Genomic DNA, 14,732 nt, shown 5'->3' with positions numbered 1-14,732 from the left:
ATTAAAGGGAAGCTTGATGCTACCTGCCCAGCTATAGAAGTGAGTGATGGAGCCCCAAGATGAAGGGTCATGAGGAATCAATCTTAATTTAGTGAAACTTAACACTGTGCTTGTATTTATATCTACTTGAGGGCAAGAGATAACACGTCTAAACTTCCTGGTGTGACAAAAGCAGGCAGAATTGGGAGAAGGTGACGCAGATGGGAGTGCAGAGCCCTGTTGCTCTGCAAGCACGTGTCTGAAAGACCTTTTCTGTCCCACTCTGTCTGTGTGGGAGGTGTTGGTGGAAAAGCTGACAGGATTCCCAAGGTTCAGAGCTGGGGGGACCTCACAGGGAGTGCAGAAAGCATCCACCAAAGCTCCTTCCTTGGGGCTGTGAAAATGAGGACTGGTAGGGCGACTGACAGCCTCGCTGATGTTATTTTCAGGAAAACAGAATTGTGGTGTATCTCATCAGGCAAGTGTGGGAAAGGAAGTGGCCTTTTCTCAAAGAGTGCAAGAAGCATGCTTTTCTATCAAATCTAGATTTTTAAAAAAGAGGTTGTTTGCAGAGGTTTCCTTTGGCGATTAGTATTTGCAATCCAAGTTGTTCCCATGGACATTCAAGCGGAGATACACAATAGACATTAAAATTATATCAGTGTTTTCAGATGGTTCGATAGAGGATTTAATTATTCAGATCTTGGTTTTCTTCATGCCTTTCTACAAGCCAGGTATTACTTGGGTGTCCTAGTATAACTGCATTGAGACTTGTATCCTGGGTGAAGAGCCTTTTCTTTCTGAACTACCTGCATCTGCTTTCAAAGGTGGTCATGATAAATCATAGTTCAATGCTCTTTCAGTGTAGTTCAAACGCTACTTTATTCTGAAATTACTTTCATGTGTAGACAAGCCCTTAGGAAACTCCTTTTGTTTGAAATGAAATCTCCTTAATTTATTAGCCCTTGCATTGTTTGCTTGTACTGAGAAAATTAATGCTGTTCTTTTAAGGTGTTTTTTGTTTTGTTTTGCTTTTCAGACTGTGAGATGGCACATTGAACTGCAACCATGGGCAAGTCCAACTCCTTCCCTCAGCTATGAGGCCTTGAGATTCCTGAAGTACATTAGCACTTCTCAGGTAGGTTTTTCATTTCAGTCTTCATTTAGATAACAGTTTGCCTGTCACAGGTTGTTCCCTCTCAGGTAAGGAATTAACTTCACACCAAAATGATGTTGAAACTGCTTTAATTTCTAAAGTTGCTGAACCTAGCAGTGATGGTCAACATGAACATAAAGATCAAAACACAGGGTAGAAAGAAGACATTATTTCCTTGCGTTTTATTTCTAGATGGGTTCATGTCCCGACAGAAGTACGGTATGTGTGAAATTCCAGATGTGGTTCCACTCTCGCTCTCTCTCTTTCTCATTCTCTCGCAGACACAAAAAAATGCATAGCACTCTGTAGCAGGATAACTGTATATTCAAAGTCTCTAACCTCTCAATAATAATGTGATAACCAGGCCTGTTTTAGCTAAAAAGGTTGCTTTTGAGGTTCCCAGCAAAATGAGAACAAGGCCCTCCCATGGGGAAGTTGCCCCAATGGTATCAATAGAATCTTGATATTCTGAGGTCAAAAATGATGACCTGGAAAACTAGTGTTTTTATGTGCTTTTTCAAAGGTGACATTTCCAGATCCTGATTGCATTGATAGAAACTTCCAGGGTTCAGCATATATGGAACCTGGGCCATCGTGTCTTACCAGAGGCACCACTTCTGCATGACAGCATTTATGCATGCATTTCCTGTAATAATAAATGAAAAAGGTGCTGGATGCCCACAGTTCTGACAAGGCAGCTGCTTTCAGTACCCGGGTCTGTCAGCAACTGACCCTTGAATACAGATTTAACTGCACCACTGCTTACATTGGAGAACAGCAAAAAGCCTCAGGTGCTAATGTCACTGAAATGTCATTCACATATGAAATTCTTTGTTAATGCAATGCTTTCAAGGCTGAGACATGAGATTCATTTGAAACGCATCTAAAAATATGCTGCTGTGCTGATGGTGTGGTAACTGGGAGGGTAGCAGAGCTTGTCCTCCAGCTTGTGGGTGCCCCTGGCTAAATGCTCAAGAAAATGACATTTCTGCCTCCACTTATGCCAGCACTGAGAGGACAGGAGGCAAGATGTGTGTGTGGAGACAGCAGGAGATGTGTGTAGAGCTGCTTGTTTTGTTTTAAAGAAGTTTAGACTGCAGCAGGTGTATTAAGCTGAAAACATCCTTCATCTCAGTGACTTAATAAACAGTGTCAGATGCTGCTAAACTCCACTAGTTGGGTCAAAGCCTACAAGGACGTCAATTAGCAGAGAGTTTATTGCTTCTGACACACTGATCGAGAAGTTTCATTCCCAGAGTAACTGAACCTGGTGGGGGGGACAAGTGTAAGTGAAAACACAAAAATGAGAGAAATTCTTGTTGCTGACTTGGCAGATGTTAGAAGATTGATAGCTGATGGGATAACACTGTGACAGGTATGAGCGCTTCTGGGAATGGGATCCTGTTTATCTAGATGAGCATGGAATCTCATTTTCCTTGTTTGCTGAGCAAGGGTCTACTAATCACTGTGCCCAAGTTCAGCTCCCTGCCATTAGTGTAGAATAGCTCGAACTGCTGAGGGGGGGAGGTGCCATGTCAGCAGGGTCGAGGTGTGGCCAGAAAAAGCTTTTCCAGTGCTGGTATCTAATGAACAGAAGAACCAACCTATGTATGCTATTGTCTGCATGACAGTAGCGAGTAGAAGCCCAGAACAGGACGTGAGCTCAGTGCATCAGGGTCTGTAAATCACTCAACTGGCTGGTAATGGTGCTAAAGACAGAGTTCAGGGTTTTTTATTTTTGATAGCAAGAGCTATTAAGTAGCAAGAGCTATTAAAATTACTCCAAATTCTGAGTGTTGTAATTGCTCATAATACCACGAGTCAATTAAGTGCCAGCACTGCCGAATCTTACTTTTCTGTAGAGAGCACATTATTCTTCTGTGTCTTAAAATTAGTGCTTGCTATTGCAATGCCATTTATTCCTTGATTATTATGTGACTGAAGGGAAATGGGTAGTGGGGTGCAGTGCAAATCGTTGCTTTAAACTTAGTGAATCCTGAGAGCAGCATGAAGAGATGCTATATTAGCTTTTATGAATTTTTCCATGGGAATTATGAGCTGAGCAGGAGCAGGGAGGTGGTAATGCAGTGTGCAGCTCTTTGGATATAATGCGCCAGATAATGATCTTTCAGAGCTTAGCTTCTTAAAAAGTGGGAATTTTATTTACTTATAATAAGGCACATAGTGGAGAGTGCCTACCACAGCAAAGGCTGGATTCCAGTTTTCACTCTCACCTCTGTGTAAAATTATTCCATTTGTGTAGGTCTAGGTGGGGCCAGACCTGTGCTTTTTAGTTTGGCTAAAACCAAGAGCTGAGCCTGGGTGGTTTGCTATAGAGGAAGGAAGGAGCGAGATGAGAACAGTCATTTCAGGACTGATGTTTAGCTTGGTTTTGTCTCCACTACTGTTTTTTCCACTTCTGATTCCTCTGTTTAGTTAAGCTCTTACTTAAATCCCTTTGTTGTTGGAGAACGGATATATTGGGGTAATGATTAAATCCCTTCTGGAACTGAGATCCAGGATGCTCTAGGCAAGGTATACAGTGACGCTGCAGTTTGTGATTGCAATCTCGAATCATGGCATTACTTTTAACATGATTCAGGATGCAGAATCCATTCCAAGGTTTGAAAAGAAAAAAAAAAATAAACATTTTAATGCTGAAATAACTTGTTCTCAGGAAAATTGATTTTGGGATATACTACTAATGCTTAATTATTTGCTTTTCAAACTGTGTTGCTCTCTAGGGGATTATGCAAGCCTTACATTTCACCAAGCAGAACAGATGAACAAGGAAAAAAAAAAAATCATCAAATCTCCATAGTTGTGGATCAGATTGACAATCAGATTTAAATGAAACCAATTAACATCTTTCTTCTTTCCACTGTTTCCCCAGAAGGCAAATTAAAAACAAATTAAAAGTCATGTCTTAAAATGAAACATGCTTTGATTTCAACAGATTTCTTGCGAACAAATGAACCTGAACAGCCCGGGAGGGTACTCCGAAACCACAAAGAAGCCCTGGTCGGTTTGTCTTGATGAGAGGTTTAGCCTCATTCATCGAATCCGAAGCAAGCAGTGCCGTCTCTATTCGCTTGGGTAAGTGCTCTCTTTAAAAGACAGAAAATTCTTTAATGACACCTAGCTTCAAAAGCCCTACAAATGCAACACAGTCTGCAACAAGGTTGTCTTTTAAATTACAGACTTCATTCAGGTGTATTTGTTACATGTTGGTGTGCTTCTGTATACTCTATTTTTAGGGAAAAAACTTTCTCCATGAGGGTCTTTGTTTCCCTTTGCTTTTCTAATATCAGTATGAAAACAAATTGCTTAATGGTGAGTATTGAGTGGTAGTTCGCATAGAGGAAGGTGGAAATTAATGAGATAAACTGAGAAGCCAAGAGCATCTTCCCTGGGCAGAAATGACTTGCATAATTGTGAAGTACTTCAGTAGCATTACTAATAAAGCTTCATTAACAACCCCTGGGACAAAACAGTACATTTGCCTATGAGAATGTGTTTGCTGAGCCCTTCGAGGTGACATGTGCCAAAGTGATAATAATAAAGGCAGGTGCAGCTTTATTTTAAAACGTTCGTGGTGTTTATGATGTTTGCAGCACTTGAGATTGAAGTTTTTACTCTTCACAGAACAAGTACTTTCATGGGTAGTAAAAACACAAGTGCAGCCTGTTTCCCTGCTAATAAATCACTCGTGCTTCCCAGGGGGAGGAGGGAGGTCATTCCTGGGAGTTCATCAGACCACTGGCCTCTTGCGTTAGCCATCAGTGCCCAGGTGCATTAGCAGAATGATCACCGGAATCTGGAGCTTGTTTCACACAGATCACCACATGGTTGCAGCCTAATAAAACTGTCTTTGCTGTCTTAGGAGCCATCTTTAGCTGAGAGGTGTATAGAAAGGTTCCATCTCCCTTGAACCAGCACAGTTTATTTCTGCAGTTTCGCTGCTGTGGGTATACAGAGGATGGATAGCGAGGAACTGTGTCTGGGTGGCATTTCTCAGTGGTTAGTACATAGTAGCTAACACCAGCAATTAACACAAAGTGGATGCAGAGTGCACTGCAGGCAAAGGGAGTGTTTTCTGTTTATTTCTGTGGTCTTATATTTGGAGAGGGATGCTCTCAGGTTTTGCTCAGCTGCATTGCTCTGTGGCAGAACAACAATATCATGCCCCTTAGAGACAAATCATATATATGCAGAACAAACTCCTCTCGGCTACTGTTGCTTCCTATTTTCTGGATGTCATTTGCAATCTACTTCAAATTATACTTACCTGGTTTTAATGCAAATATAAGCTTACATGATTTTTTTTTTTTTCCTCAGTTTTTCACATTCCTATACAAGTTAGGAGAGGTGCTGTGTTATCCCGTGCTCAGGTCCAGACTTTACCTGCTTGACTGTAGTACTGGCTCATTGTCTGGGCCTCCTTCTAATAGTCAGTAGGCAGAGCCAGGCACATTCAGGTGGAGTTTCAGCTAAGCTAAATAACATTCTGGTGGTAGGTATAGCTTTCCTTTGATTGTAGAGGAAGTCTGGGATAATGTGGTGGCTGACTTTAGATGTCTTGGCAAAGTACTCAAAGTTCAGTGAAATAAATCTAGACCTTGCCCTTCAAGTTACATGATTGTTAATATTAGACTTGAGCTCCTGTATTAATGTCCCTCTTCTCTTTTGCTATGGAGCAAGTGTGGGTTGAGAATGGCATTTATGTTGAATTGTCTGGTAGACACAATGCAGAATTGATTTAATCTGTGCTAGGAAATGCAGATTTGGCACGAAGCTGACCAGCACAAAGGTAATTTGCTAATAGTTTTGAACAAATTTGAACTAGCACGTGTATACCAGTGCTTTATATGTGGTGCTGTTTTGGATATGGTACAGGGAGCCTGAATGCCAGGTTTTCTGTACTGACAGAATAGTAGGGCTTAGTAGGGATAGAAATTGATGTTGGCTCTCCCATCAATCATCAGATATGTGTGTGTAATAAATAACCAACCATCACATGGAACAGCTAAAAAATAAAAGGAAAATATTTGAGGTTAAGGAGGAGCAGTCTTCAATCCCTTGGTTTACTTCTGCAGCCTTTGGAGCTTGTCACTGCATAATTCTTCTCTCAGAGTCACTTCCTTTAGCTTATGACAGGTAGAAAAGTAATTTTATTCTTAGTAAGACAAAAATCCCCTTTAAACATTTTTGTTATCTCAAACAGTTCATAAAGAGTAAAGGGGAAGCAGCTGCTTCCAATGAAGAACATTCTCTGTGGAGAGGATAGATGGAGGACAAATGTGAAAGTTCAGTGTGAGTGTTACTGGAAATCCTGAATTAAATCCATATATCATTAAAAATGGAACAAAACATGCTGCTTAGGCTTTGCCTTTTTGAATGCTATAGAAGAGGTTACTTGTGAGTGGGAGCAAGTGAAATATCCGAAGGTCTTTTTAGATTAGTATTAGTTGCCTCCACTACTGGGAGGCAGCAGTGTTTTTGCTTGGGGGACAGGATTTCCCAGTATGACACATAATTGCAATATGCATTAGTGAGTTCTAGTTATTAGTGCTAAATCTGCTTAGATTAAGCTAAGTCTGTTACAAACACCACAGGCAGACACTCAAGCTGGGATAATATGAGTGAATAGGATTTCAGAAACATGCTGGTTGAGGTTTAAAGAGTCTGACTGCAGTACTGTATAAGAGCCCTTTCAGGTGGATCTTAAAGTGTTGGGGCTTTAGGATCCAGATGGGATGCTGCTTGTTTCCTGAGGTGGAGAGTTCAGTTATCTTCCTTTGGGGAAAAAAAGGGAGGAGAGGGAGCACAGAAAGGGAAAGCTGGACCTTAACATGTGTGTTTTCACAGCTTTGTCCTATGGTCCCTGTGGGAGCTGGAGTCTCTGCAGTGATCAGGCTGGATCCAGATCCAGCTGCCCACCAGCACTGTGCTGGAGGTGACAAAGCAGTTTTTGTGCCACCTGTGCGTTTGCTGCGCTCCAAGATGAGGTGGGAGCTGGCGCGATGCTCCGTGCGGTGCCACAGCTGCCGCTCAGCATTCGTTCTGAGCGCGAGGCTCTGTGTGCCGTGACCCTCGGCAACCCAGGGAGCTGGGGACAGCCAAGGGACAGTGTGTCCTGCTGCGCTCTGTGCTGGGTCAGTGTCCCCATGGAGCTGGCAAGCTGCCCCTTTCCCTTTGCAGGCAGGGGGCTGTTGCTGCTGCTTTGAGAGCCCACCTCTGCCTGCAATGCTGACCCTGGAACCGAGCTCTCTTCTACTTTACAGTAAAAATAGGTCAGTGTCTTTAGTAATTTTTTATTTTGCTGTTGCTGGAGACAGCAGCTGCTCTATCCTGACAGTGGGGAAAGGCCTCTCTAGTCTTCTGTGACCTCCACACCTTTCTTTTAGAGTCATGGTTCCTTTTTAAGTAACACAAAATCTTTCTTAGGAGACCTCCTTTGTTTACCTTTTTCATGCTGTGTTATCCCTTAGCATGATGATATTTGAGCAAGGAATTCTTCGAACCAGTACTTTTGGACATGACCTTATTTTCTGTCCTAAATATTTGTTGTTGGTTAGATCTCTTTTTCAGATATAAATATGAGCTTGTAGCCAGAGTGCTAGAAGATATATCAGCACCTTTTTCACCCTCATCTGTTTGCTGTTTCTGTTTTGCACGGCTGTGAACCTCCCTTTGAGGTCCACACGAGCAGTGTTCTGTTTGGAGGCAGCCTGAGGTGTGTCTGCAACAAAAGCATCTGGCCCTCTCGGTTGCACCAGCTGGCACTGTCAGAAGTGTGTCACAGACATGTATGTCCATCAGTTGCTGGTAGGCTCATCACTCTAATGCTGTAACTGTCCCAACAATTCACATTTTGTTCAGTTTTTCCCAGCTTCTCATTCCTAGGAGATTACATTGCTCTTCATTCATCAGTGTCCCTTCTGTAGAAAGCCACATGCAAACAAATATGTCAATTCACTTGGTTAACTTCTGAACTTTTCTCCTAATGTGTGTTGAATGTATTAAAAGGAAACGCGTAGTTTCCTCCTACATATCTGTACGGGCTGGAATCCTGTGAAATAGAGTCATTCTTCACAGCATGCTGGGCTGTTTTTACAAAGCCTGTCTCCTACTTTCCCAGGATGCCTGAAAGGGAAGATGGTTGAGGAGAAGACCTTCTTATAGGGCATCGTTACACGCTGCTTAGCCAGTGTTACAGCAGATGTGATACCGTATTGGTAACTTCCAAAACACATGCTCTTTCAAATGTTGTTTCAAGAGTTGGATTAAGTTTAGTTTATCAGTGTGTTATCTATGTGAAACATTTAATGCCGATTCAATGACTTATCATAGTGTAGCATGATTTATAGTGTTTTATGTATTGATGCAAATAGTCAGAGTTATTTCAGGTTCACACTGTGGTAAGGTCTGTGGTCCATATGTGTGATTGCAATGGTAAATACTAGTATTTTTTACTTTTGGTGTACCCTGCGTGAATGAACGGCCTGTAGGAGGTAGGAATATGGCACAACCTTGTGGAACACATCATCTCCTTGCAGAGACAGGGACTGAGACAACACTGCTGTATGATGGGGCTATTAGTTTTTCTTCTTCTTTGGGGATTTTGCCAAATTAGTAACAATGATACTCTTAAGTCTGTGTAAAAACTCTGCTACTGTTGTGAAGGGGTTATTTTTAAAATTGCTTTTTTAATCTGTATTTGCCTGTGCAGAGAGAGGCATTTGGTTCTTGTGTCTTGACCCTGCTGGTGGCCATTACAGCTCATTTGGTAACACCAAATTGTAGGCATGGTGGGAAACATGCCTGATTTTAACAAAACAATATTGTATACAGTACTTGCTGTATAACCTGCTCGGTTATTGGAAGTTTGCACAGTGGACACTAAGGAATGTATTGTAATCTTGTCAAGAAAAGGCAAATTGAAAATAGAGGAATATATAAAAATATGAAATATAAACAGAGGAGTAATGGCAACACAAAAGTTCTAACTTTCAATTTACTTATAAATGATGTCAACTTCTGAATTAAGAAAAGCCCTTTGGGAAGGTTATTGGCCTGGCTAAGAGTGGTTAAGTTCTGGTTCTGATACTTATGCAGTATATTGCATTGAGTGTGAACTTTCTGGTGAGGTTAGTTCATTCAATCCACTCCAGTAGTTTCATTCTAAAAATGAAAAATTAATCAAAAGTTTCTTAAGGTCAGTTATGACTGTGACATTGGGAAAAAAACACGTTCCTTTAATTTTCCTTTAACAAATTATTCCAGTTCTTCAGGAGCGATTATTTTGGACCCTTAGCTTTATTTCTGGTCATCTCATCAGAATGAGGGTTAGGTTGTGCTCAGTCTGTGGATATACCCTGAGAAGGAGCACAACAGCTCCACCACTTTGCTTCAGAAACAAATTGGTTGGATTTTACCTTCTTTTACTATGAATCCTCAGAACGTTCCACTCACTAATAGTTCTTTTTGCAGCATTAGTAGTTTAATCTTATTTTGTTTGTTTTGCAGGCTAGGCAGTGATGACAACCAATTTGAGACCAGCATGGCCAACAGTGGATGTGAGGTGCATCGCTTTGATCCCAGCATCAAGTCCGCACACATTCAGGAGGGTCGGCACCTCTGGTATCACCGCCTCTCCATCGACTGGAGGGATCCCAATCCAGCCATCGCTGCTCATAAACTTCACAGCAACACGAAGAAGCTGGGCACCATAATGAATGAATTTGGGCATCAGAAGGTGAGGACTTCTGTGTCAGGTTTCTTACTGCAGGGTTGGGTGTTGGGAATGCTGCAGATGTTCGTCCATGGTGTCTCAGAAGGTCAGACACTTTCTGAGGACATCTCCTGACAATGGGCCTCTTTCTTCAGAAATACTGATAATACGTTTCTTGTAGGGGTTCCTTGTCTGTTTTGTTTTTTCTGTGTGTTTATAACAGCCACTTAAATTTTAAATCACTAGCCATATACTAAATACTTTCATCCTACTCCCTTCGTATTCCCTTCGACTGCTGACATTGGGTGTTTGTGTTTTCAGTCCTGTGGAAGGTTGTTGCCCAAGTATGAATGCTGAACTACCCATGCAGCCAAGTTTAGAAAGAGAAAAAACTATTTGCAGCAATAATTAGAAGAGGCAATGGATGTGCTGTTTACATTTTGAAGGTCACTGGTCCTAATTACAGTTGTCAACAACAAAAACATCCTGTTTTGAAATTGGCAGCAATCTGTGTTTTTTAAAAACATATCCTAGTTTATTTTTAAGGAACTGTAAAGACATTAGAAGTCTTAAGGGCTCGAATAACTATTGCCAGAATACATTTGAGGAGGTCCTTTAGGTTGCTTTTAATAGAGTTTTTCCTTCAGAGGATATTCAAGCATGAATTCAAATGCTAATATACTTCATTGCCTGCAGCTAGGTCTGCTTGTCTTTGTTTTTTAAGAAATAGGCAGCCTGAGCTAAGGAGGAGCTTTTCCATAAGATTTACAGAGCAAGCAGTGCAATGTTTGTTTGGTTTGTTATTATAAAATGCAAAATGTCATTTTCGGTTTATTCCCTGCTTTTCTTTAGTATTTTATTTTTGGTTCAGCTCTACTGATTGGACCATTTTGAAGATAAGAGCTGAAAAAAAGCTTTTTCCGACTTCTTAGTCATACTGTAACTATACTAGGCTGTACATTAGTGAAACATCTGGGGAGAGAGATGCCTTTCTTTTGATGTGTGCCTTACATTGATTTTATTTATTTATTTTTTTATTTATTTTATTTTAGAAGAGTTAGTCACAGAACAAATGATTAATGACCTCATCCAGAAACAGTGTATGAGTGTTGTGATATACCAGGCTTGCTGAGAACAGTCAGTTCCCAGGTTATCATGACAATATGAAGTGATTTTAAGACCTTCTGTGAATGAGGAGTGTATAGCTATAAATTGTTAGTATATAACTTTCTGGGCAAAAGGTATCTTACATGAAAGCTGCTGACTGAAGGGTAACCGAAGAACATAATTCATGTGTAATGAGTGTGATCGGGTTTTTCTCTATCTGTATACACATGGCATAGGATTTGGTTAAGTGTGTTGGTGCCTTATGGACAGTGCATGCAGCCTCTTGCTCTATTTGCATTCGGGTAGCTCCCCTCTGCAAAACTATGGCATTAGTCAAGTCAGGACTTTCTCCTGGTGAGGATGAAGCTGTTACACATTCTGCAGTCTTCTGTTACTTCCTATTTGTGAAATACCTGAATGGGCTGACCCTCCCTGCATTGTTCTGTTCAATTTTTCTTTAATTTGGAAGGCATCCTGAGAAGTTGCATGTTGCATAAAGACACAGAAAAGCTCCAGCTAGATACTGTGACATTCAGGTTTTCATTCTTCTGGTGAATGTGAGTGGAATGTTTCCTTGACTGAATAAGTTAATTCAAAACAGTTTCACAGAATATTTTCCAAAGCACTTTTTTCAGTTAGGAAGTTAAAACATGTTCTTTGTCCTGTTCTTTTTAATTTTGAAAATCCTTCTGCCTACCCTCAAAATCCTCCTGTTCCCACTTCAAGGCAAGAATTCCAGGCAGCTGCATTTGAAGCTAATGCCTCATTTTCTCCTTGCTTTTGTTCTTTAATGTTTGGGACTTGATCCAAGCCCCTCCAAGCCATTGAGACTATTTTCACTGGTGTCAGGGACTTTGGACCAGGCTGATGAAGACAGGACAGAGAAGGCCTCCTGGAGTTCTTGCTGTTGTAGCCTTGAAAAGAAAACATGCAATTTGGGGGTTTTGTGTGCAAGAGAATCAAAGAACTTGGATGGTCTTGTTTACACTCTGGCTTGGTTGAGATCACACCTGCTATTCTGCAATCAGTACTTGGACCTCATCCACAGAAAGGGAAACCCATTCTGATGTTATGGCAAGAAACAGAAACAGGTTTTTTGTGTGAGAGTGGATTTGAGGAAAGATTAAAAGAACTTGATCTTTCTAATTGACTATGTAGCATAACAGTCCTCAATTCTAAATAGCCTGGAGGTAGAAGACTTATCTAGTACTATATTAGGATGAGACTGACAAAGGAAACATGTAGTCAGGGTATTTTGGGGAACTGTTAGAGTGTGAAATCTTTTAAGCTCTGGAATAATCACCAAAGGATGTTGTGAGAGTCCTGTTTCCTGGTACGCGTATCTAAACTGAAAATTTACTGGTGTATCTTCTGAGAAGAGCAGTATTTTATTGGCCATAGAAAAGGATAAAGTTGTAAAGAATTAATTGTGTTCATCTTCCTTCCCTCCCCACAATTTTTTTGCTGAACGTGCAGACTGTAGTACTCTGCTGATGAACAGTGGAATAAAAGGGAGAATGCCACTGGATGAACAAGACTCTCTTCTTGCAGTGGAGTCCAACTTTGTGAAAGGTTTCACTTTCATGTCCTCTGACTACTTGCTGTGGTGAGGATGCTACAGTGCTGGTGTTCCCCATGGATTAGTGATCACTAGATGGGGAACTTTGTACTGAGTTGCTGGATAATTTGAGTCAGAAGGGATCTTGAGAGGCCTGTAGTTCAATCCTCTGCTCAAAGCAAGGCCAGCTGTGAAGTCAGACCAGGTTGTTCAAGGCTTTATCCTACTCTGGTCTTGAAAACCACTGAGTTTTGTCTAAAATGGAGGCTGCACAGCTTCTCTAGGCTAGCTGTTGTCTGGCTTGATCTCATTGTGAAGAAGTTTCTCCTTAGATCCAGTCTGAAAGCCTTCAGTTTCAATTTGTGCCTGTTATCTATTGTCCTACATCCATGTACTACTGAAAAGCTTGTCTCTGCTGTCATATTGACCTCTTGGTAGGCTCTACAGGCTGATGTTAGTCCCCTGCTACAAAGCCCTCTCCTGCCTGGGTTGAGCAAGGCTCATGCCCCTAGCTTCTCCTTGCAGGGCAAGTGTTCCAGTTCCCAACCATCTTGGTGGTTCCCAGCTGAACTCATCTCAGTTTATCATTGTCTGTCTGGTGTTGTGGGGACCAAAACTGCATGTAGTATTCTAGATGCACTCTCACAAGTGCTGAGTACAGGGAGATAATCACATCCCTTGGTCTGTGGGCCACGTTCGTGCTTAAGCATCTGGGGATGCTGTTGGCCGTCATTGCACCATCACACCTAGGACCTTTCTCAGAGCTGTTCCTCAGCCAGGCAGGCAGTCCCTGACCCCAGTGGGTCTTTCCCAGGTGCAGGACTTGGCATTTGTCCTTGTTGAATCCTGTCGACCTGTCCCTCTGGATGGCACCTCTGCCCTTGAGAGTGTGTATTGACTGGTCCCACCCATTTGTCATCCACGAACATGGCAAGAGTGTCATCTAACACCTCCTCTAGGTAGCTGGTACAGATGTTAAACAGGATGATTCCTAGTATAGACCCTGTGGCACCCTGCTTGTGCTCTACTTGGAGGTCTGTTACAACCCGTTAACTACTGTTTGCTGAGCCCAACCATCCAACTGGTTTCTTAATTATGTGGTTGTCTGTTCATCCACGCTGTAATGTCCTGACTTGGATACAAGACTACTGTGGGAGTCAGTGGCTCTTCTAGACTAGTCACAGCTGGTTCCATGGTCTTGCAAGGGGATCATTAGTCTGAATTGCAGTTACAAGGAGACCAACTATCTAAATAAACTATTCACCTAGTCCCAGCGTAGATCTGCACTGTGTGTGGTATCGGTGTCCTGCTCAGAAAGTTGCTATCTTCCATGTAGCCCAGATTTTAGTAAACAATAAAAGTATAAGGGGAAGACCACACTGAAATGCAAGCAAGCTCCCTCTACTCCAACATCATCTCCTCTACCAAAAGCCTTAAGCCTTAACCAGAAATTCAAACCAAGCTGCTACATGTGTTCTGTATTCCGAAGGTTATGCTGTAAAGCAAAATTTAAAAACCTTGACAGAAAGGCCCTGGACAGCAGCAGCAAGCAAGAGTTCATTCTGTCCTGAATGGGCATGCGTGAGTAAGTCATGCATGTTCACACATGCGAACTCTTATTGAGTAGTAGTTTTCCTCTTTCTGCAGCTCTGTAGGACAAATCTCCTGTGATGCCTTCAGTAAGCACTATGAATTTGCATTCCTTGACAGTATAGCTCAGGAGTGGATGCGACACTTCCTTGGAAAACAAATGAAGTTGGAAAGGGGAATCTGAGAACACAAAGTAAAACCTTTGTTTCATCAGGAAGTGCTCATAGGCATAACTCCTATGAATTGCATCTTTCCGCAGAATTGGATTCAACTCCTGCTGTTCAAGTCATCTTGAAAAATTGTATAAGAAACCAAATTGTGTCATTGTTTATGGTGAAAATAAATGCAAAGCAATCTTTAAGTCATGATTTTGATTTGAAGGCTTTAATTTACACTGGCTCTTCATGAAGATTTTTTTTCTGTGACAACCTGACTAACAGGTGTCTGCTTCTTTTTATTGAATAGGCTTAGATTTAGGATTTCAAAAAGAAAAACCTCTCCCCTTTCACGTGTTATTTAATACTCAACACAACTTCAAAACACTGCACCCTGAAGCCATTTTGATTAATAACCTCATCTCCTCTTAGGCAAGTAATTTATCACTTGCT

At 41.5% G+C, this 14,732-nt stretch overlaps 1 protein-coding gene across 3 annotated transcripts in view; it reads left to right on the top strand.

Moving 5' to 3' along the window:
* METTL24 (methyltransferase like 24) overlaps positions 1-14,732 on the top strand; it is a 49,823-nt gene that overhangs the window by 21,011 nt on the left and 14,080 nt on the right. For all 3 annotated transcript variants that reach the window (XM_065056651.1, XM_065056652.1, XM_065056650.1), the window contains exons 2-4: positions 1,019-1,117; positions 4,092-4,231; positions 9,665-9,893. In XM_065056651.1, the coding sequence (XP_064912723.1) occupies positions 1,019-1,117; positions 4,092-4,231; positions 9,665-9,893 (468 nt within the window). The remainder of the gene's footprint in view (positions 1-1,018; positions 1,118-4,091; positions 4,232-9,664; positions 9,894-14,732) is intronic.

Source organism: Columba livia, chromosome 3 (assembly GCF_036013475.1).
Source record: "Columba livia isolate bColLiv1 breed racing homer chromosome 3, bColLiv1.pat.W.v2, whole genome shotgun sequence".
NCBI classification, from domain to species: Eukaryota; Metazoa; Chordata; class Aves; order Columbiformes; family Columbidae; genus Columba; species Columba livia.
This window is presented reverse-complemented; position numbering and strand designations above follow the sequence as displayed.